This window comes from Rhineura floridana, chromosome 1, assembly GCF_030035675.1.
Source record: "Rhineura floridana isolate rRhiFlo1 chromosome 1, rRhiFlo1.hap2, whole genome shotgun sequence".
In the NCBI taxonomy this organism is placed as follows: Eukaryota; Metazoa; Chordata; class Lepidosauria; order Squamata; family Rhineuridae; genus Rhineura; species Rhineura floridana.
In genome coordinates, this window is record NC_084480.1 from 285,687,730 (window position 1) to 285,712,596 (window position 24,867).

Sequence of the window (24,867 nt, forward strand, 5' to 3'; positions counted from 1 at the left end):
GAACTCCTTGCCTATTGACATTAGGGAGATGCCTCTTTTCAGCACCTGCTAAAATCAGTTTTCTTGAGGCAAGCCTCTCCAGGCATGTGGAAGCTATTGTGTTTTTAAATCTGTTTTTAACTTATTGTTGGTTTTATTATTTTGAATGTTTTTAAGTATCTGTCCTTAACGCTTTTGCCAATAATTTTATTGTTTTAATTCTTTCTGTAAACCGCTTTGAGATTTTTTACAATAAAGCGGTATATAAATGTTGTAAATAAAAATACATAAATAAATGTTGGAGTCACTGTGGCCCTTGAGTCTCTTCCCACTTTTAGAAACCAAGGAATCTGCCTTATACTGATTCAGGCCATTTCGTACCATGATTTCTTAAATGCAGTACCATACCAACCTCCATTGTTTTTAATATAGAATATTTATGTCATCTTCTCCTTCATAAAATCAAAGCAACTTCCAACATTACAGCAAAGGCTTGCACATCTCTTCCCTCCCCCCCCCGGGTGGGAATTATATAGCCACAAGAGTGGCTGTGTACTATAGCCAGCATGGATTTTTTGCATTCTGCAATGTTAAATTGGCAGCTTTCACACATGGGACTGATTGCATTAGTTTAACGGATTAAACCCCCTCTAGGATGCACACCTTAATGTGGTGAGGGGGTTTCCAACCTTGCTAACAGATTATTTCTGGTATTGTTTATCACGGAAATTAGTGCTAAATTTCACTACATTCCACTAGAATTCTGGAGCTAGCTTGTGTGTCATGTGAAAGATCAAATATAATGCTCAAATTACCAGGTAAGAAATTCTCAGAATAACGGAATAAAGTGCAGTGTGAAAGCAGCCATTGAAAATACCCCATGCCATTCTGCTGCTTCCCATAAGCTGATTTCAAAACAAACTCTTACAAAACTTATAGTCCTGAACTCAGAAACGTTTGCTTAACAACCCTTTAAATTTTCATGGTGATACACAAAACAGTCAGAGAATCGCGAGTTCAAACTGTAAAGAGAGAGAGAGAAAACATACCACCCCAGTTGGGCTTTTTGCTGTCAGTGGTCTCATAATTTGTTTAAATTAATTAAAAATCAGCCATGTTCACAGAGTACTTGTAATCCTGTTACTGATGTTGCCCCATACTCTGATCTTCATCTTTTGCATGGCTGATTTCTAATTAATTTAAGAAATTTAACATTAAAGTCAATTATAAGCATGGGCATGCTCAGTAACAACCAACTATCAGTGTTCTAAAAGCCTCACAGCTGCTGGGCTTGGCTAATCAGAGGGCCACACCCACACCAGACTTTGATTTCACTTGATACAGTCATGGCTTCCCTCAGAGAATCCTGGGAAGTGTAGTTTGTGAAGGGTGCTGAGAGTTGATAGGAGACCTCTTCCTCTGACAGAGCTCCAGTGGCCAGAGTGGTTTCACAGTCAGCCCTGGGGATTGTAGCTCTGTGAGGGGAATAAGACGTCTTCTAGCAACTCTCAGCACCCTCCACAAACTACACTTCCCAGGATTCTTTGGGGGGAGCCATGACTGTCTAAAATGAAATAAAGGTCTGATGTGGATGTGGCCAGGGATACCTTTGGTTTAGACTACATGTGCCTACCGTAGAATAAAAAAGTGGGGGAAACTCTGAAAAACAATGATATTGTTCAGTGTTTTTCCTTTTGGAAAGGAAAAGGGTTTTCCCTCTGTCTAGTGCCCGCCCACCCAATCTCCTCCCCTCTCCTCCCCTACCTTTTCTCCCTACCCTTTCCTTTCCTCCCCTTCTCTCCCGCTTCCCCTCCTCCCCCCTCCCTGCCCCTCCCCCAGGTTGGTTTCACCTATCCTAAGCATGATTGTACAGGAATAAATCCCACTGAACTCAATAAGCATTGAAATGATCAAACCTGCTCTCCCTTCATCCTCCCTCTTGCCGCTCCCCCTTCCTTTGCCCCTCCCCTCCCCTTCCAATCCTCTCCTCCCTTCTCCTCCTCCCCCATGGCCAGTTTTACCTGTCCTAAACATGATTACACTGAGTAAATCGCATTGAACTCAATAAGTATACCCTTCCCTTTTCCTTTCTCCTATCTCCTCCCTGCTGCTCCTCCCCTTCCCTGCTCCTGCCCCCTCCCCTCCCCTTCCTTCCCTCTCCTCCTCCTCCTCCTCTTCAGTTTTACCTCTCATAAGCATGATTGCACTGCAGTAAATCCCGCTGAACTCAATACGCATGCAAATGATCAGACCTGCCTTTCCCCTCCCCCTCTCTCCTTCCCTCTCTCTCCCCCTTCTTCTCCCTCCTCCTCCCTTCTTGCTTCCTCCCCCTCTTTCTTCTTTCTCCTCCCTGGCCACTCCAGCCCTCCCTCCGGCTCAGAGGTGCATGTTACCAAATTCTTCCAAGCTACACAGGAAGCGGATTGGACTGTGAAAGACCAGCCCAAAGGGTGTTTGCATTTTTATAAATTGGTAGGGCAGTACAATATCTCAGAGGAGATCAGGTCCCCTGCTCCCCTGGGGCATTCACTATAGCTGCCCAATTTCCCTGCTTTTTAAAGTTTGATAGAAATATCTGTTAGCTATAGGCACGTTCTTAAACCGCAAGGTTTTTTTTGCCTATTAGTGAATAACCTTTTAATGAGATGTATAAGATTGCACTAATGAGACTTATAAAATTGCTGAGACAAATATTGGGTCTTTCTTACATATTCATGCAAATGCATCATAATGATTCTCATTTAAAGTTATATATGGTTGGAGAGGACAGTTGGAAGCCTGAGGCTTGCTCTTGAACTTTTCTACCCAGAATACTGTGTGGCTGCTGGACTGTCTGTAAGCCAGCCCAGTGCTTAGGGAAGAAAGGCGTTTCAAAAAGAATGAGAAGTAGAGGTAAAATTGTGGATTGCTAAGCTCTTAAACAGGTGGCAGTTCTCTCTAATGTTGGACCAGATCAGATTCTGCTTTCCCATGTTTTCTGTCCTATGTGTGGTGTGGGAGCAAGATTCTGACATCCCACCCGCTGGGTATGCCTGCCATGCCCCTTAAAAACACTGGATGTCCATGCACAGGCATAGAAATTGAACAGGGAATGTGCATGTAGACCTATATTTTCAAATTTTGTCTGGGATACAGGATATGATGATCAGGCCTGGGCACATTGAATGTTGTGCACATTAGCCCAATTCAAATGTTACACCGAGGATGGGATAGGGTGATCACAAAATATATCCACATATATTTATTATTTACACAAACTGTAAAGATATTTATAGTGCAATCCTAGGTTTATTTATTCAGAAGTAAGTCCCAGTGTATTCAGTGGGGCTTACTCAAACAGGGACAGAACTGCAACCTCAAGTGATAAGCAACTTCATTCACACAACCCAAAATTCTGAATCATGCCACTTTACGCTGTTTTGCAACTGTTTATACTTGTTTTTATGGTTATTGCATTTTAAATAGCTTTATTTCTTGTTGTGAGCTGCCTTGGTTTCCAACCCTACCTCACAGGGTTGTTGGAAAGACTCCATACACGCACATGCACACACTGCAGATGTATCAATACATACAGCCCATATAATAGTTTATTGTCAAACCAGTTGGTCATTGCAGAAAAATCAGTATTAGTTTCCTACAGAATAAAAACTGTAATACCTAAGTAAAGCCTTGCCTACTTGCTTTAAAATAGGACTCCCAATGGAGGGCTGTAGAAAGTGGAGTCCCTCAAGGATCGGTATTGGGACCTGTACTTTTCAACTTGTTCATTAATGACCTAGAATTAGGAGTGAGCAGTGAAGTGGCCAAGTTTGCTGATGACACTAAATTGTTCAGGGTTGTTAAAACAAAAAGGGATTGCGAAGAGTTCCAAAAAGACCTCTCCAAACTGAGTGAATGGGCAAAAAAATGGCAAATGCAATTCAATATAAACAAGTGTAAAATTATGCATATTGGAGCAAAAAATCTTAATTTCACATATACGCTCATGGGGTCTGAACTGGCGGTGACCGACCAGGAGAGAGACCTCGGGGTTGTAGTGGACAGCACGATGAAAATGTTGACCCAGTGTGCGGCAGCTGTGAAAAAGGCAAATTCCATGCTAGCGATAATTAGGAAAGGTATTGAAAATAAAACAGCCGATATCATAATGCCGTTGTATAAATCTATGGTGTGGCCGCATTTGGAATACTGTGTACAGTTCTGGTCGCCTCATCTCAAAAAGGATATTATAGAGTTGGAAAAGGTTCAGAAGAGGGCAACCAGAATGATCAAGGGGATGGAGCGACTCCCTTATGAGGAAAGGTTGCAGCATTTGGGGCTTTTTAGTTTAGAGAAAAGGCGGGTCAGAGGAGACATGATAGAAGTGTATAAAATTATGCATGGCATTGAGAAAGTGGATAGAGAAAAGTTCTTCTCCCTCTCTCATAATACCAGAACTCGTGGACATTCAAAGAAGCTGAATGTTGGAAGATTCAGGACAGACAAAAGGAAGTACTTCTTTACTCAGCGCATAGTTAAACTATGGAATTTGCTCCCACAAGATGCAGTAATGGCCACCAGCTTGGACGGCTTTAAAAGAAGATTAGACAAATTCATGGAGGACAGGGCTATCAATGGCTACTAGCCATGATGGCTGTGCTCTGCCACCCTAGTCAGAGGCAGCATGCTTCTGAAAACCAGTTGCCGGAAGCCTCAGGAGGGGAGAGTGTTCTTGCACTCGGGTCCTGCTTGCGGGCTTCCCCCAGGCACCTGGTTGGCCACTGTGAGAACAGGATGCTGGACTAGATGGGCCACTGGCCTGATCCAGCAGGCTCTTCTTATGTTCTTATGACTGGAGGAGGGGACAGAAAGAGTTAGAACACAAACACAATTCTTTTTTACATTCACTCCAAAGTCCCATTGATTTTCAGCACATTCATAACCATATCTACTCAAAAGTAAGTCCTATTGAATTCAATGGGATTTACTATGGGCATATGGGATTAACATAGCTTTTACAAAAGCAAGTATTGGGAAGGTTTTCAAAACACTGCCCAGGATCTGACTGCTGCACATAAGAGGGGAAAAAAATTGAAATGTATATTATGAGATTTTCAGATAAACGGGGGGGGGGGGAACCACCATTTTGTTTCCTAGACACTGCCTCAGGTCAGTGAAACTGAAACACAACCCTGGCTTCACTGATTGGCTGCAATCCTGAACAGGCGGGGTTAAAGCTACGAAGTGCTATAGTATACAGTACTGTTTAAAGAAAGATTTAACAGTTGGGAGCAGCCGACGTTTTTATGTATATCTCGAGAACCGGACCACCTAGAAACTTAATTGTTTTTTTAAATTAAAGCTGAGAATCCGGGCCACCTAAGGGGCTAGCCGGCCGCCGGGTGGCATGCATAGAATCCGGGTAAAACCCAGCTAACCGAGCAATATGGCAACCCTAATTAAGTGGGAGGAGGGGCAGTCTCCCCTGACTGCAGCTGCTCATCTCTCCCCCACCCTAGCATTTTTCTCCTCAGCATAGCACTAATATTGGAAATTATCTCTGCTGGGATAAAAGCAGTTTTGGGGAAGGGATTCAAGGGAGGCTAGCTCTGCCGGGTTCAGGTCACCTCACCCTTGGGCCCCTTTACTCTGACAATCACATCTCACCCACCTGCTCTACAGTTTTTAGGTCAGACCTAGGTGAATAGGTCTGCTGCTGTCATATGGCTAGGGAAGCAAGTGTGGCCAAGGTACCCTGCCACTGAAGCCAGTTTTTGGCCCGCAGCCATGAGCTTGGGTGAATCAGCTGGGATTCTCTTCGCACAGACTGCCACATAAGGTGCGTAGCAACGGCTTATTAACTCCAAGATCTCATTAAGTTCAGCACAACAACATCCAGATTAGTAAACTGTGAATTGGAAACATTCACAAGGATCTCAGTTAGGATTATTACCACCACCCCTCCCAGTCATTCAGGTTCCTAGAACTGAATAAACTTTAAATAGGGATTATAGTTTATTGAGGCACCACGAATAGCCTATTGTTAGAGGTGACATTTATTTCTAATGAGCAAAATGTCAGGCATAATGATTGGTAAAGGTATGTATGGGGAGGGAGAACCTGTGTATTGCCTGGACTCCTGGTGTAAAAATATAAGAAACTTGCAGGATTAGATCAAAAGCCCATCTAGTTCAGCATTCTGTTGTCACAATGGCTAACCAAATGTTTTTGGGAAGCCCACAAGCAGGACATGAGTACAATACCAGTCTCATGATTATGTTCCTCAGCAACTGATATTCTGAGGCATATATAGGGTTGCCATATTCCAGTTCCACAAATCTGGGCAGGTTAATTTGCATATTATGTAAAGTATTTGCATATTATGCAAATTATTTGCATGTTATTTGCATACTATGCAAATATTTACATATTAATATTTGGATTGTCCAGTTGTTTTGTTTTTGTGCCTAGGAATTACCACCAAAAGCTGGGGAAAGATGTGAGAAATCTTTTTTTAAAAAGCAACATTTTCAGCCTTAAATGCCTAGACTCTAGTTTCCAACACTATGGAGTATTTATTGATTGATTAAGAGAATTTATATCCTGCCCTTTTGTTGTTAAAAACAGAGCTCAGCACAGCTTACAAATATAATAAAAACAATAAAAATACACAATCAATATAAAAACATAATAAAAACACAAAATAGCAACAAACATAAAGTAAGTCAGGGCAGCAGTACGGTTAACCATATACGATATATTTCAAAGATGTGGTGGGTGGAGAAAAACAAGAAGCCAAAATGTTAGGAAAAGGAGTCTTTCACACCACATGCTCAGTTCTAAATACTGTTGCAGCAAGTTTTACAAGCTCCTCCAGTATTCCACTGGTGCAGGCACTCAGACATTCAAAGTATCTGTATGTTTCTTAGGTTTTATAAAAGCAGAGCTTTGCTTAACTCAAAATTTCTTCTCCCTTTGATCAACCACATCTACACAGGTTCCACCTCCATACTCAAAATGAAACTGGGCCTGGAAGTGTGCAACAACCCCACACATACCTTGCTAATTAGATTATCAATGCCAGGATGTCTGTCTTATCAACTACTCTCCTGCTCCCCCCCCCCTGGGCATCATGAAAGACCCAGTCCTGGGCTCAGAAAGAAAACAAATATCTGGTCCTCTTCAAAGTATTGATAAGCCTCTAGTTTTAATTGAAATAATAATTATAAATTCTTGTTCTTATCACTAATGGGAGTTAATTATCTTGCATATGCTGCTGTTGCTTCTATGGCTGTAACGGAGTGAGGTTAAAGATAAGTGAAATGCAAATAGGGGAAATAGGCTGGTTTCTAATTAATTTAAGAAATTTAACATTAAAGTCAATTATAAGCATGGGCATGCTCAGTAACAACCAACTATCAGTGTTCTAAAAGCCTCACAGCTGCTGGGCTTGGCTAATCAGAGGGCCACACCCACACCAGACTTTGATTTCACTTGATACAGTCATGGCTTCCCTCAGAGAATCCTGGGAAGTGTAGTTTGTGAAGGGTGCTGAGAGTTGATAGGAGACCTCTTCCTCTGACAGAGCTCCAGTGGCCAGAGTGGTTTCACAGTCAGCCCTGGGGATTGTAGCTCTGTGAGGGGAATAAGACGTCTTCTAGCAACTCTCAGCACCCTCCACAAACTACACTTCCCAGGATTCTTTGGGGGGGAGCCATGACTGTCTAAAATGAAATAAAGGTCTGATGTGGATGTGGCCAGGGATACCTTTGGTTTAGACTACATGTGCCTACCGTAGAATAAAAAAGTGGGGGAAACTCTGAAAAACAATGATATTGTTCAGTGTTTTTCCTTTTGGAAAGGAAAAGGGTTTTCCCTCTGTCTAGTGCCCGCCCACCCAATCTCCTCCCCTCTCCTCCCCTACCTTTTCTCCCTACCCTTTCCTTTCCTCCCCTTCTCTCCCGCTTCCCCTCCTCCCCCCTCCCTGCCCCTCCCCCAGGTTGGTTTCACCTATCCTAAGCATGATTGTACAGGAATAAATCCCACTGAACTCAATAAGCATTGAAATGATCAAACCTGCTCTCCCTTCATCCTCCCTCTTGCCGCTCCCCCTTCCTTTGCCCCTCCCCTCCCCTTCCAATCCTCTCCTCCCTTCTCCTCCTCCCCCATGGATCAGGCCAGTGGCCCATCTAGTCCAGCATCCTGTTCTCACAGTGGCCAACCAGGTGCCTGGGGGAAGCCCGCAAGCAGGACCCGAGTGCAAGAACACTCTCCCCTCCTGAGGCTTCCGGCAACTGGTTTTCAGAAGCATGCTGCCTCTGACTAGGGTGGCACGGCACAGCCATCACGGCTAGTAGCCATTGATAGCCCTGTCCTCCATGAATTTGTCTAATCTTCTTTTAAAGCCGTCCAAGCTGGTGGCCATTACTGCATCTTGTGGGAGCAAATTCCATAGTTTAACTATGTGCTGAGTAAAGAAGTACTTCCTTTTGTCTGTCCTGAATCTTCCAACATTCAGCTTCTTTGAATGTCCACGAGTTCTAGTATTATGAGAGAGGGAGAAGAACTTTTCTCTATCCACTTTCTCAATGCCATGCATAATTTTATACACTTCTATCATGTCTCCTCTGACCCGCCTTTTCTCTAAACTAAAAAGCCCCAAATGCTGCAACCTTTCCTCGTAAGGGAATCGCTCCATCCCCTTGATCATTCTGGTTGCCCTCTTCTGAACCTTTTCCAACTCTAGAATATCCTTTTTGAGATGAGGCAACCAGAACTGTACACAGTATTCCAAATGCGGCCGCACCATAGATTTATACAACGGCATTATGATATCGGCTGTTTTATTTTCAGCCTTGGTCGCCCTGTATGATGACCTATGTCGGGAGAGAGACAGAGGGAGTGTAACTCTGTTGATTCTCATTGATCTCTCAGCGGCTTTTGATACCATCGACCATGGTATCCTTCTGGAGAGGCTCGCGGAGTTGGGAGTTGGAGGTACTGCTTGGCAGTGGTTCCGCTCTTACTTGGCGGGTCGTCTCCAGAAGGTAGTGCTCGGGGAACATTGCTTGACACCGTGGGTTCTCCAATATGGGGTCCCGCAGGGGTCAGTTTTGTCCCCCCTGCTTTTTAATATCTACATGAAGCCGTTGGGAGAGGTCATCAGGAGTTTTGGAGTGCGTTGTCATCAGTATGCTGATGACACGCAGCTCTACTTCTCCTTTTCATCTTCCTCAGGTGAGGCTGTCAATGTGCTGAACCGTTGCCTGGCCGCGACAATGGACTGGATGAGAGTTAACAAACTGAAGCTCAATCCAGACAAGACTGAGATGCTGTTGGTGGATGGGTTCTCTGATCGGATGGTGGATATATACCCTGTCCTGGACGGGGTTACACTCCCCCTAAAGGAGCGGGTTCGTAGTCTGGGAGTCTTTTTAGACTCTTCCCTCTCACTTGAGGTTCAAGTAGCCTTGGTGGCAAGGAATGCATTTTACCAACTTCGGTTGGTAGCCCAGCTACGTCCCTATTTGAGTAAAGAGGACCTTACATCAGTGGTACATGCTCTGGTAACCTCGCGTTTGGTTACTGCAATGCGCTCTACATAGGGCTACCTCTGAAGACAGTTCGGAAGCTACAGCTAGTGCAAAACGCGGCAGCCAGACTGCTAACAAGGATCAAGCGGTCCGAGCATATAACACCTGTTCTGGCCCGCTTGCACTGGCTGCCAATACGTTTCCGGGCCAGATTCAAAGTGTTGGTATTAACCTATAAACCCTTATATGGTGCGGGACCATGTTACCTTGCGGAACGCCTCTTCCGATATGAACCGGCCCGTACACTACGTTCTGCTACGAAGGCCCTCCTCCGGGTTCCAACTCATAGGGAGGCCCGGAGGGTGGTGACAAGATCTAGGGCCTTCTCAGTGGTGGCCACCGAACTATGGAATGGTCTCCCTGAGGAAGTGCGCCTGGCGCCGACTTTGCTTTCTTTTCGGCGCCAGGTTAAAACCTTCTTATTCTCTGAAGCATTTTAATTTAAATTGATTTAATTTTAAAAAATGTTATTGTATTGGTTTTAGATTGCATTATTTTTGTACAATATTGTGTCATTTATTGTATTTCTTATGTTATTGTATTGCCATGTTCACCGCCCAGAGAGCTATTGCTAGTCGGGTGGTATATAAATTTAATTAATAAATAATAATAATAATAATAATAATAATATGGAATTCTCTCTCTCTTCTCTCCCCACCAGCCAAACTCACTCTCTTTCCCCTTCCCCTATAGTCCATTTTCAAGCCCAACAAATCTCTATTTCTTGGCGAGACCTCCTCTCTTTATTGCCCTTGCTATACCCCAAACTCTTCCAATTTCATTTTTCCTAATTCTTGCCTTAAAATCTTTCCCAAAGCCCTACAAGATCACTATCCAAACATCCCTTATTCTTCTCCCCTTTTGGTACTGCCTTCACCTCTTCAGCTAACACCCTCTCCTCCTCTTGCTTTCCCTGACTGCATCCTCATTTTCCTGTGTGTACTCAGGAATATTTTTAAGAAGAATGCTTGTATTGGTTTTAAACTCTCCTAAATTTAGCTTAGTATCAGTGTGCTATTTGTTGCTCTAGATTTAGTAAATGTGCTAATTTCCTTTTTAGACAATAAGCTAGTTTCCTCTTGATATAACATATTTTTCTTTATCTTTGTGCCATTGTTAATTCTTGCCAAACTTTGAAAGTGCATCCAGGTTCCAACATCAAAAGATTTCTAGAATTGAATGTCAGATTGCATGTGAGAATTGCAGGCAAACCACACATTTCATAACACCTTTCTACCTTAGACTGGAATCACAGAACAATAGAATTGGAAAGGACTTGTAAGGCCATTGAGTCCAACCCCCTGTTCAATGCAGGAATCCAAGTTAAAACGTATTTGACAGGTGGCTGTTCAGCTGCCTCCTGAATGCCTCCAGTGTTGGAGAGCCCACCACTTCCCTAGGTAAATGGTTCCATAGACTACATTTTCAGACACACACAGACACCCCATCCAGGCAAGCAACAGACATTATCACAATTCAAGGATGCATTCCATCCAGGCAAAAACACTGGAGGAGGGAGCAGATTAGAGCTGGTGAGGGGCTTGGTCTGGAGATGAGGTATGTGCTTGGGAGAGTCCCAAGGGCCAGACAGAGGGACCTGGGGGACCACATTCCATCCCTGGGGAGGAGAAACATCCTATCAAGGTCATTCTGGTTGCAGAACAACAGGATATATTGTCTCTTCTCTTGATTTCCATTAAATGCTGACAACTCTTAACAACGGACGTTGTATATTCCTGACCTTTTGATTTTTTTGCTTTCCATACCCAGATCATCAACTCAGTGGTATTGCTGATTATACTGAGCGCCTTGACAGACCCTGGCCAGTACCACTTAACTACTGCTGAATTAGGGGGTGACTTTGAATTTATGGATGATGCCAGTAAGTATATATCATTTCATTTGTAATTTACAAGCTGATCCCTATTAAACTGAACTGGTACTGTGCCAAGACAGCACTCTGAGGACCAGGCTTAGAATTTGCGCAGAAAGAAAGGCTTCTAAAAAAAAAAATCTTTTGACAACTAAGTGGATATTAAATATGAGTTTTACAGAGGGGACTGCAACTGAAACTGATTTATTAAAACTGGCTACCTTGCCATTTTTCTTGGAGATTAACCTTGACAGTGAAAGTCAGTGTAGGGTTTATATAGCAGTTGAAGCAAAAGGAAAGAGACTTCGAAGTGCACAGAGAAGTTTGATTAGGCCCAACTCATTTTAGAATAAATTCTTCTTCAGTGGCAGTCTTGAAGAAATGTTCTCACCTGTTCTGTAAACCTCTGTTGCAGCTTGTAACTGTTACCTGGCAGAAGCCATTCCAGCAGGCTGCAGAAGAGGGGAGCGATGGAAGGCAGGGCCATTCCATCGGCTGTGATACATTAGATTCCTATTCCCCTTAACTTTTCATTCCAGTTGATTGTTTATAAGAACTACATTTTTACTTTCAAGAATTGGTGCCTTGCTCCTTCCCCCTTCCCTCCCCATCCCTTTTGCATCATGTCTCTTAGATTGTAAGCCCGGGGACCATTCTATTCGTTAAATATTAAGGGTTGTATTCAATGTGGTACCAAGTCACTGATTCCATCAGTACAAGGGGTTTTCCTTGTGAAATGGAACATTTTCCTCCCTCTAGCAAGCTCCCTAAATCTGTTCATAGGGTTCCCCCAATCTTCCAGAGCAGATTTGTGGGGAGTGGGAGTGCCATTACGCTAGTGCTAATCCTTGCACTAGCACAATTGTACAGTAGATGAATAAGGTGATATAGTTACTTACAGTGCAATCCTATAAATGTCCACTTGGAAGTAGAACTCAGTAGGACTTACGCCCAGGGAGGTGGGTATATGATTGCAGCATTAGTCTTGTCACAATAGGTGCTGCTCTTCTTGTTGAGTTAATCAGAGCTGCTATAAATAAAATATACTTGAATAATTGAAGGTTTCCATGAATCAACTTTCCCTTATTCCCTAAATGCTGATGTCATGGAAGAATGGATCAACAATACATAATGTTCATGGCTCAATGTGTATTTATATTGTTAATAATGGTGGGGAGGTGAAAACCAAGACATCCTAAAACTGGCCTGTAATGTTGTGTCAAAAAAATAAAGCTTCACGGTGCTCCAGTCAAAACTGTAAAAAAAAATAATGGTCATGGTTCTAATATTGAAATTTAGTTTTTCATTGTGAGTAGCCAAGAACATTACTCATTTTTGTGTTCCTTAGGAAAGTTTTGTGGTGATATCATTTCTTGCCTTGGCCTCCCTTTCCAGTACTTGCCCAATGACATTTTATTTAGTGTCGTTTGAGAAATAAAGGGTTTGTGGTGTCGTCTTTTTTAAAATCATCTGTCTGCCTGCACGTGCTCCAGGCCTGTACGTACAGAGCCCAGAAAATAATACAATAATAATAATGCTGTTTCTGGCTGGGGTACCTTGCTTCAACTCTGCTTCAGCTCTGAGGGCATCGTCACAGCTGTCTTAGACCTTAAACTTTAAAAAGGAGAGTAGCATTTATGTTTCTCTGCATCTCACTCCAGAACTAACTTGCAGTTAAGCACATAGCAAAAGGCTGCTTCACACAAATCAAAACCCGCAATGTGGAAGGCCAACCATATAGGGCAAGACATATAAGCTTATATAAATAATAGTACTATTAAGAGAAAAGTCATCAACTCCAGCGTTCATAGTCAGGTGGATGCTTAAGCATAATCAAAAAGAGAAAATACATCACCCCAAAAAAGAACAGATTTGCATAAAATTTGCGAATGTCAATTAATATATATCTGTGTAAATTTAGATTACTTATAGTTCAATAGAAATACAATAAATCTCACCATAGTGGAGAAGACTGTGACCTGCATGCCTGCTCAATCTTTTGACTGTTGATAGGCAGCTTCAAGGCCCCTGCTCTCCCTTCTTTATCTTTAAACTAGACAGCCTTTCATACTGCAGTATGTAAAATAAGACACACAGGGCCACCTTGTGATTTTATTTTTAAGAATCCACTGTTGTAGCTGCATTGATCATGATGGCTTTATATTATGTAATTCTAAGGTATAATTGGTACTCAAATAGTACTGTGTTTAGCTATTTGGGATTTTGGGAAATTTTTTTTAGGGCAACGTCTTGCAGAATGAATTACAGTCAGAATCCATTCTTGGTTCAGTCTGATATTAGATCTAGTATCTGTTGGTTGTGATATAAGGGAAGAGCCTGGGAACCATGAAACATAAGATGCAAATAATTAATAAGGGCAAAGGACTTGGACAAGAGCTAGATTTAAGGCGTATGCCAGGATCATGTTGGAAGTATAGATCTGGTATGAATCAAACACAAGGGCTGGTATGCAGACTAGGTAAAGTAGCTGTTACAGCATGAGTGGTCATGTTCATGTCTGAATCAGTAGCTTCTGTATATCTTGAAATGGCTGGATTCACAGTCACAAAGCTAGACACATCCTAGAATTTCCAGTCCTCCAGCAGAGGATGCTCATACATCAGAGGAGCGCTGCTGTCAAAACTGAGGGAGAAGTTGCGTGATGCAACCAAAGGCAATCCAGTTTTGTCTCAGGCCAGTTCTTTCCCCCCTTGTTAAAAAAGTCTTGAGTTTTTCTTAAGAAGAAGAAAGTGCAGTGACAGATCAAGTTTTGAATATGTTGTTGGGAGGCAATAACAGTAAAAACATTTTCTTGCTATCTCTCCAAGACTTGGGATGTGAGTGTAGTAGCAGAATTAACAAAATGGATGAGCCATTTCTGTATGTACCTAACTGACTGATTGATTGTTTCAGATATGTGCATTGCTACTGCAATTTCTCTGCTCATGATTCTCATCTGTGCAATGGCCACATATGGTGCATATAAGGTAATATGTGGTTTTTGGCTTTTATTTATTCTTATCCTGCTTAAAAATAAATAAATAGAGCTGGTAGACAAAACAGTTGTTGGGTTTGTGGGGAAATAATATTGCTATTCATAATATGTTTGTCATACAAAGTTGCCATGGGGATTCTACTGAAGATGCCCTCATAAAGACTTCTACCTAATATCAAATGTATGAACATGCATAAAGAGAGAGAGACTGCAGTATTTACAGTGCCTTAACGGCGCAGGTAGCCAACATTATGTGGAAATCATTTATCCTTTGCCCTGTGGCAAGGCATGAAGGATCTTTGTATTTGCAGCTATCTGCATGTTAAGGCATTGCAATTGCTAATAGTGAACAAATGAACGTTAGATTATTTTAAATCCCAGCTGTTGTTGAGAATATCTGAATTTTAGAAATTAGTTGCTTTCACACTATTTGTCAGCCATGTTTTCTTATGTTAGGTATCAATCATGATATTTCCTTGTCTTTATACTTTGGTTCTTTTATCTTGCGAACTGCTTTGAACTATCTGGGAAAGTGATTTAAGAGTGTTAAAATTCTCTAGATAACCATTAAGTTTCCTTTCTCTCTTGTTTAAAATATACAGCAACATGCAGCCTGGATCATCCCTTTCTTCTGTTACCAAATCTTTGATTTTGCACTCAACACCTTGGTTGCTATCAGCATACTTGTTTATCCAAGCACAATTCAGGATTACCTGCAGCAACTGGTAAATCACTTCTTTTGTTATTTAGTGTTGTCCTGGAGAAAATAAGGGAAAGGTTTTGCAGTACAGTTTGTTCCTCTTGTTCTAACAAAGGTTTTGTGTCACTACCCAGGGGAGGCTTGGAGTCATTGCTCTTATCTGCCATAGTTTAGTTTTTGCAAAATCTGCAATACCTGCATGTGAAAATGCCTAAAGTATTAAAGTGGCGTTTGCTTCTGTTGGGATTAAATGCATAGATAAAGCCAGAATGGGCCAGAATGCTTATTAGCGTTTACAAATTCTCTGCTTTCTTTTTTGCATTAACAAGAATCAGATTAACATAAAAGGGAGGAGAGGGAGACTTAAAGACAATTTCACGTTTTTGTTCTGCACTGCTTTGGGTACTATTGCTTTAAAATGTAAATTGCTTTAAAATGTAAACCTCTCGTGTGAAATTGCCCATTTATATGATTTCATGCAATTTGCTCCTTCAGGTGATATTTTGAAAATCGTAATTTCACTGCTTGAACATGTGAAACTCTTGTCATGGATCATCAATTGCTATCAAATATTCTTTCATTACTTTGGTCCATTATTATTTTGACAAGAACTGGAGGTTCAGACAATCATGGTGATTACATTGTGATTGCAATTGTCCCATGGTCGTTAGGTCATTTGTAACTTTCCAGATGATTTGCTTTTACCTCCTAAATAGTATTGCGGCCTATTGCCGAAATAAAACACAAACACCATTCATTGGGTTAAATCATGGGCCACTTTATTAAATGGAATCAATTAGAATAATGAACCTGCAGAGGGGAAATCAAGTGTGGGAGCATTCTGATGATCCAGGCAAAGCCTGCTTGCAGCCATAGGGCGACCGAACCTTGCCTGAGCCCGGGGCTGCCCTGTGCCAGACCCCAGCTCAGGCCACACCCTGAAGATGTGTAGGGGGTCCAACCCGCATCACCGCCCCCCGGAGCCGTGAAACTCCGAGCGGATGAGGCACGTTGGCCCCAAAGGCGGCCCGTGTTCTGCCCCCCGGGCCGTATAGCCCTGAGCTGCAGGCTCCCGGACCGCCAATCACCCCCAAAGGTGCCTAAAGGTGTCACCTAGCTGCCCTTTCCCTTTAAACCTTTTCCCGCACTTCTTTGCCACAAGTGACCGTTGACATATTGAAGCTAAAAACAGACCAATCAGCCTATTAACCCCAAAGGCACCCGTGCTAACCCTTGACCCGTCCCCCCAACCACAGTGTGGAGTAGGCAAAAGAAACCTGCCAGCAAAGCGAGGCAGGCAGGCCAAAAATTCCTAGTCGGCCCCGTAGCGACCAAATGAATCACACTGCAGCAGAGGGAGGGTCGGGTGGGCGCCGCCAAAATTCAAAGGAGGGCGGGAGGCTGGTGGAGTGGCCTTAAATGGCCTTCAGCCGCCCCACCTTCTTTCTGCGTGTCACTCCGGCGCGCCGCGTACACACACACACACACTCCTGATGGCGGCCTGTGCTTCGGCTGCGGCCGCAAACTCGTCCCTTTGCCTGGCAGTACCAGGCACGGAACGGGATTGCGGCCTATTGCCGAAATAAAACACAAACACCATTCATTGGGTTAAATCATGGGCCACTTTATTAAACGGAATCAATTAGAATAATGAACCTGCAGAGGGGAAATCAAGTGCGGGAGCATTCTGATGATCCAGGCAAAGCCTGCTTGCAGCCATAGGGCGACCAAACCTTGCCTGAGCCCGGGGCTGCCCTGTGCCAGACCCCAGCTCAGGCCACACCTGAGCCCTGAGCTGCAGGCCCCCGGACCGCCAATCGCCCCCAAAGGTGCCTAAAGGTGTCACCTAGCTGCCCTTTCCCTTTAAACCTTTTCCCGCACTTCTTTGCCACAAAAGGGGGACAAGCCTCTGCTTAGTCTCCCTTTACCCCACACCCGATAAGAATCTTATGCAGACCCCTCTGCAGGTCCATCAGGAGGATGGCATTGTTGCCTCCCGAACTGCATGTCAAGCATGTCTGCCACTGAGGGCCTTGCCCTCCATGTCTGACAACAGCAGACAACCCAAGGCTACCGAGGCTTCAACTGCATGTCCTCACATGCCTGCCACTGAGGGCCTTGCCCTCCATGTCTGACCACAGCAGACGACCCAAGGCTACCGAGGCCTCAACTGCATGTCCTCACATGTCTGCCACTGAGGGCCTTGCCCTCCATGTCTGACAACAGCAGACAACCCAAGGCTACCGAGGCCTCAACTGCATGTCCTCACATGCCTGCCACTGAGGGCCTTGCCCTCCATGTCTGACCACAGCAGACGACCCAAGGCTACCGAGGCCTCAACTGCATGTCCTCACATGCCTGCCACTGAGGGCCTTCCCCTCCATGTCTGACCACAGCAGACGACCCAAGGCTACCGAGGCCTCAACTGCATGTCCTCACATGCCTGCCACTGAGGGCCTTGCCCTCCCTGTCTGACCACAGCAGACGACCAGAGGCTATTGTGGCCTCAACTGCATGTCCTCACATGTCTTGCCCTTCAGTAACCAAGGTAATTCCCACCCAGGGGAATGACCACCACCTGCAGAACCTTCCACCCTGAACCCTGCTGGAACAACATGGGTAGGAGACCATCCCAGCGCATACTCTGTCGACCCTGCCACCAAACCGTGGCCCACCATCAGAGGCCCAGCTGTGAACCAATGTGCGTTTTCGGCCCCAAGGCCAGCCTATGAGATCATGCCATGGCTGCAGAGTAGGCTGCGCATCTGCTCCATCCCCGTCCAGCAACCTGCCAAAACAGAAAGAATCGTGAACAGTTGGGTCCCGGACCTTCAGACTCATCCCTGGGGTAAATGTATTTCATGCACCCCCTACTTCCACCTCCTGACGGCCTGCACCTGCATATACAAAACCAAATAGACAGCCCCAGGTAGGCAATCCCACTGCCGGGTAGGCAACACCAATTCCGGAGGAGCATGTACCTAAAACCCCCATGGGTCTGCTCCCAGGCACTGCGACACTAGACCGAAACTTTATGAGGGAAGATCCCTTCCCCTGAATATCAGGCAACCAGGCCTGTAGCTTCAGGCCAAAAATGCTATGACGCCCTCATGCGGAAGTGTCCAGTCCAGGGGGAGGGTAAAATAATGTGGAGTGACTCTTGTACCCCTGGTCTGCCTGGGGGATGGCTCGAAGGGGAGTCTGACCTGGCCCCAAACACCCCGGCCCCCCATCCGGAAGGCTCCAAATTAAGTGCGAAGACCGCTACATGCAACTGCTGAGCTTTGAAGCATGATGGTCACAGGGCACCTCCCTGATCAACAATCCCTGGCGGGTCAGGTGAACACGGAGGATGAGGATAAGGGGTATGGGGGTGTGCATGGGCCAGCCGGCCAGCACATGACGTATCCCACGCCGTCTGAATGGTCCCAAAGGCCCCCTGCCAGCCTACCTTGCGACACACTGACAGCCAAGCTTTACTCCTACCATCTGTGATGAATTCCAGCACGTGATTCATATGAATAGGCCACACTTTGCATAGCCCCTGCCGGCCCCTGACTCCCAGGAATCCCCTCCTGCCCTCTGATAGCTGTTGAGCATGCTGGGGCAGCAGATAGCATATGGCCATCTCTGACTCCCCTCCCCCATCTCCCAGTATGCAGTATGGGACTAGCGGAGTCGGTCCTCCCTCTAACTGGAACACCATTGATGCATCGCAGGAAAGGAGGGGGGCCACACCACAGGTTGGTGCATAAGGCAGCCAAAACCCTGAACCTGTGGTAAGGCTGTGAAATCCCTGTTATGGCACCATAAACCCCACCGCAGAAGGCCCCCAACTCCTGAAGGGCAGAAAGCAAACACCTTCCCCAGCCCCTGAAAACTCCGGGATCTTGATCTGCAACAGTTCAAGCTTTTCCCAGGCAGCCTGCAGCCCTGGGTCCAAAAGTCAATCTTAATACCCTGGAAGGTGAACACTGGGGCAGGATCCTCCATTTTCCCAGCTGCCAAAGGAACCCCCCAGTGAACACTGGGGCAGGATCCTCCATTTTCCCAGCTGCCAAAGGAACCCCCCAGTTCATAGCTACGCTATAAACTGTGCCATCTGGTGCTAACGTGCACCCAAAGTCTGCCCTACCCGTGAACTGTAAAGTAGTGCCCCACTGCTTCTGAGCCCTCTCGTCTCCTGACTGTCCCTTCCAAGAAGGGGCTGAAGTGCTCCATGCAAGAATACAGCAGCCCATAGGTAATGCTCTGCTGCATAGTTGACTTAAAGGGCAAAACTCAGCAGCTCAAAATCCACCATGTGTAACAGCTGGCAATGCAGGCAGATTAGCTGCCACACTTGCCCATAAGGCATCACTGACTGACCCCACTTGTATGATGGGTGGTGAATCAGGTAGACTTTGCCCACTGCCACTTTGGGCACTATACGGGGGGGGCACTGAGAGAGCAGAGGTAGGGGATGATGGGAAGGGGCCAATAACCCTGCCCAACTGTATGTCTTCATCAATTGTCCTCCGGACCAGTGCGTCCATACCTAAGACTGATTTAAGATTGCTGGCCATAAGGGCGAGCTGGGGGCCACGGTATAGGATCCGGAAAACTGCATAAAAAAGAAAAACCACATAATAAAATGAGTCTCCCCATAACTGGGCAGTCTGCAAGCAAGGTCCATAACCCTCGAGTGTAGCTGGGAAGGGAAACTTTTCTTGAGCAGCCTCTGCTGGGGACTTGTTGTTGAGCAGGTTCGTATTCGGCAGTTATTAGATGGCATGAAGTTGAGCAATGTCATCTTCCAGTTTGTAAACTAGCTAAAGAGAAGATGCAAGCAAATGTGCCGCCTGCACGTGATTACTGAAAAGAATTCCCTTGTTTAAATAATTTACTCAGAGAAATATGAATTGGACCAATTCTATGCATACTTACCTATGAGAAAATCCCCTTGAGTGTATCGTTACTTCTTCCCCCAGAAGGGTGCATGTGATTGCACACATACAGCAGAATCCTATGTATGTTTACTCAGCCTATCACAGATTAAATGGGTTTTAGGACAGAGGTTTATGGGACTTAACTGATGGAAAGGTTCATATATTTTTACCTGGGTTTTGAAGAACGTATTTGGGGAGGGGAAGCTTGACAGTGAAAAAAGAGGGGATGAGTTCCCTTTGCATTTTAGAGTTGAGGTAGTTTTGGAGGTATATTTCTCTGAGCAACAGCACAATCAAGTAGTTCTTGTGACCCACATAAGTACCGTAGCTGGTCACTGGAGTTAGAAACAGGCTTAAAGTTAAGGCAACTTTAAAGAGCAAACATTTGCCTCTAAAAAGTTGAGATTTTCTCTCTACAGTGCTCTAACCCATCCCACAGACAACTCAATATATTATGCTTCCCTGGGATACTGAGGCCGCATATATGCAACTAAATATCACCATGAGATATAGTAACAAACAAACTGACTATAATACACCAATGTCAAGAACTACAACTGGGCAAGAGAAGTTGAAAGTATCCCCTTTGCAGATCTTCTTTAAGAGAGATGGGGAGGGGAAATGCTCATGAGATAGGATCATGTGCCCACTCTATAATCTGAGTTCTCAGATTAGGGGAAGAGTGTGGCCATGGCTGTTCCAAGACACTTTACTGCTTGAAGTGCAGAAATAGCTCCCCACCACCATTTCATGTACAGGAGTTGACTGGAACAGCAGCTGAATCTAATTTCAAAACTGGGTACAGGACAAGCCATATGATATGCACAGTTGTGTTCTCTAACAGAAGGGTACAGACAGGATGCTTATGAGGTAGACCTGGGGGGCTGCTGCCCCTCCCCCCCCAAGTTTTTGCCACTTGAAATTGTCAGCTCACTCCACCTAATGGCAGGGTCAGCCCTGTGTCCAGATACATGCAGTTCTCCTCCCATGTCCAGTATCAAGCATCAAAGATGCGAGATCACAGAAACAGTCCTGACAGACAATATGGAATTCCACTAGCATTAAAAAGCATTTTCTTCTCTGTATATATGAGGGTCAAACAAAAAGAAGGGCTTTTCCCCAGGAGATGCAATACTCAGAATGTCAAGACAAGCTTTACCTGTTCTACTATTCTCTAAAGTCGGCAGTGGGGGCCTGAGACCCCCTTAGCGCTAGCCTCCCCCCCCAGCAAGAGCTCACAAAAGAAATTTAAATGTCCTGGCCTGAGCGCCTGCTGCGCCACTCCCCAGGTCGCTGCCATGCCTCACCGCCGCCGCTACTGCGCCTCTCCTTGAAGCCTCGCGTCCCGCCGTAGGGCTCCTCACCCAGGCCTCGCGCAAGGCCTCCTGTTACTGCTGCCGCTGCCGCTGGAAGGCCACCCATGCCTCAAAAGCCCTCGCCCTGGCTGGAAAGCTTCCCGCGGGTCGCTGGTGCTGGAAGGCTCCCTGCGCCTCGACACACCCGCCGCCGCTGCAAGGCCTCCCGCACCTCGCTGCAGCCGGAAGGCTGGCGCGTCAAAGGCCTCGCTGCGGCTGGAAGGCCTCCCGCGTTTTGTCGCTGCCGCCGCCACAAGGCCGGCGCCTCAAAGGCCCTGCACCCTGGCTTGAAAGCCTCCCGCGGGTCGCTGGTGCCGGAAGGCTCCCTGCACCTCGCCACAGCCGCCGCCGCTGCAAGGCCTCACTGCCCTGCAGGCCTCGCCGCCAAAATTCAAAGGAGGGCGGGAGGCTGGTGGAGTGGCCTTAAATGGCCTTCAGCCACCCCGCCTTCTTTCTGCGTGTCACGCCGGCGTGCCGGTGCGCCGCGTACACACACACACACACCCCTGATGGCAGCCTGTGCTTCGGCTGCGGCCGCAAACTCGCCCCTTTGCCTGGCAGTACCAGGCACGGAACGGGAATGGGTCTACAGCCCCCTGCAATCTTGGACGACTACATCCCTGAAACCAATACATAGGAATCTGACTTATACAGGAGAGATGGATTTCCTTACTTCAGACCCCTTTTTTATAAGGCCCCCTCCCAAAAATAAAGTTTAAAGAAAGTTTTAAATTGTTTATATGTAGCCTATTGTATTTGATGTTTGACTGTTGTGAACCGCCCAGAGAGCTTTGGCTATGGGGCGGTATAGAAATTTAATAAATAAATAAATAAATAAATAAATAAAAAGCTATCACCAGACAGGATGAAATTCCTGCCCACACCCTAGACTGCCTAGTTGTATGAGAGAGTTTCTGAGCCATATTTTGGAAGATCCCTTCCTCCAACTCACCTCTAGAAAAAATAAACAGAGGGAAGTTTTGGTTTGCTCTAAAGCCCAAAACACCAAGGGTGGTCTCCAACAGTTTCTGCTGCTTATGTATCAACTCTCCCTCTCCCCTCCCCGAATCAGCTTTGGAGGGTTTGGCGAACCCCCAGAACAGACTTAGGGGGCTCGCAGATGGGACATGGGGAGTGAGAGGAAGTTCCACTGCACAGCCAAAGTCTTTGTGCTAGCAGAACCACTTCATTGCGTTCACTCTAAATCTTTACAGAACCTTGTGAACTGTCATTAGAAAGCAAAGATACAGCTTAGTTATGCATCTTGGCACAAAAGGTTCTAGTGAGAAATTCCAGATAACTGCCTTCTAAAACAAAGGAAACTAAATATCAGAATATAAATTTCTTTTTTTGGGGGGGAGAAGGCAGCAATCATACACAGACTTGTAAATAAAATAAAATCAATAAAGCCAATCCAGCTCTGCTGGTTACATGTTACCTGCTTGAGCATAGTCTTGGGTTTCACGGCATATACAAAGTTCCTTGTAGAAGAGAGGTTCTAGGAAAGAGCATATCTGCCTTACTGGAAACATCAGATCTCGAATACAAAGATTGAGACTTAAGCCTCAAATATTTATGGGACTCTGAGACCAGTGAAAGCTGGGCTGTTTTCCAAGATGGATTGCTGTCTTGTCATTGGTCCAAACAAGTGCCATCTCTGATGTCAGTGGATGTTTTGGCCAACCAAAAAGTTACTGAGAGGTCAGTTCACCTTCCCTAAAGACTGTTGAAATGGAAATGGACTGCCTTCAAGTCGATCCCAACTTATGGCGACCCTATGAATAGGGTTTTCATGGTAAGCGGTATTCAGAGGGGGTTTACCATTGCCTCCGTCTGAGGCTGAGAGGCAGTGACTGGCCCAAGGTCACCCAGTGATCTTCATGGCTGCGTGGGGATTCGAACCCTGGTCTCCCGGGTTGTAGTCCAACACCTTAACCACTATACCCCTAAAAGCCAGCTTTTGCTACAGTAGTCAGCACTTGAGAAGGAAGCTCTCTTTTGGCTTGGAGCAGCAAAGACAGTCTCCATTACACCAAATTGGGCAGACCACATTCCAAGCAAGCTGAGTTGCAGGTACCTCCTGGTAAATCCAGTCATCATCTCCATTAGTGCAAATCTTCCCTAGCCTCCCTTATTTGTAAATGGTAAAGCAAAAAACAACAACAAAATCAGATTTCTCCTGGAAGTGTTTAATCAAACTATGATCACCCACATGTCACTCCTTCTGTTCACCCCTCCCTCACTATTACTAACTGAATAGTCTTTTGTTTTCAATCCCAAACCCTGAGCCATGCTTATTAGGGCTGATAGGAAATATAGTTCATCAATATCTGGAGGACTGAAGGTTCCCAATACCTGAGCTAGTGGAAGGACTGCAAGAAGGAAACTTATTTGGGGTGTGCTTTGTGGGATCACGAGAATCTTTATTTAGCAGGCCTGGCTCTACCATTAGGCAAACTGAGGTGGTCATTAAAGGTCTCACCAGGTCAGACCTTTCAAGCCATTGTAAAAAAAAAAAGAGCTTGACACCTGGATGTTTGTTCATTGACAAAAGCCAGGATATACTTTCCATACTTCATCGGGGAGATCTGAAATCCTCAGATGCTCTAGGAGGTACTGTGGAGCTACATCAGAATATAGGAAACTGTCAAAGTAGGTCAAACTACTTGTCCATTAGACTAGTATTGTCTACTCTGACTGGCAGTGACTGTCCAGGGTCTCAGTCAGAGATCTTTCGCATCTCCTGATCCTACATTAAGCAGGAAATTAGACTAGATGGTCTACAAGGCCCTCTTATGGTCCTTTTAGTGGGAGATGCCAGGGATTGGACCCAAGATCTTCTGCGTGCAAAATTCCTGCTTTACCATGGAGTTATGTTCTTCTCTGTAAGACAGAAAAGTGTTTGCAAGGCACATCCAGAGCTCTTAGTGCATGATAATAAAGACCAGGTATTATCACAGCTGGTTTTTTAAATCTGCACAAACACAAAATCATTTTTAAATATGTATTATCACATTATTGTATTATACATTTGAAATCACATTATTATATTATACATTTAAATATGTATAATAATAACAACAACAACAACAACAATAATAATAATCTTTATTGTTACGGTCAATTACCAGCATGAGGAAATCAGATAAAATTGTTAAAACACAATACTATAAAATAGAATTGTCAAAGACATAGTTATAAAATCCAAAAAACAAAACAACCAAGAATTACAAGGTGGCTAGAGTCAGTTCGTGGCGAATTATGTATTAAATGTATATGGATTTTAACAAGGTATTAATATTATAGCAATATACACATTTCTAGACATCTTAAATACATGTTTTTAATAGTTTAATTTGGGTGCATTTTATGAACCAGGAACTGTCTAAAAAAAATAAAGTACACAAGTCCGAAGAATAATCGCATTCCAATTTGCACATTAGTGGGAGAGGTTGGATTGTTTTG

General features: G+C 44.8%; 1 protein-coding gene across 2 annotated transcripts in view; it reads left to right on the plus strand.

Moving 5' to 3' along the window:
• LAPTM4B (lysosomal protein transmembrane 4 beta) overlaps nt 1–24,867 on the plus strand; it is an 82,021-nt gene that overhangs the window by 31,402 nt on the left and 25,752 nt on the right. For both annotated transcript variants that reach the window (XM_061603621.1, XM_061603632.1), the window contains exons 2-4: nt 11,322–11,433; nt 14,338–14,411; nt 15,022–15,144. In XM_061603621.1, coding sequence (XP_061459605.1) covers nt 11,322–11,433; nt 14,338–14,411; nt 15,022–15,144 — 309 coding nt within the window. The remainder of the gene's footprint in view (nt 1–11,321; nt 11,434–14,337; nt 14,412–15,021; nt 15,145–24,867) is intronic.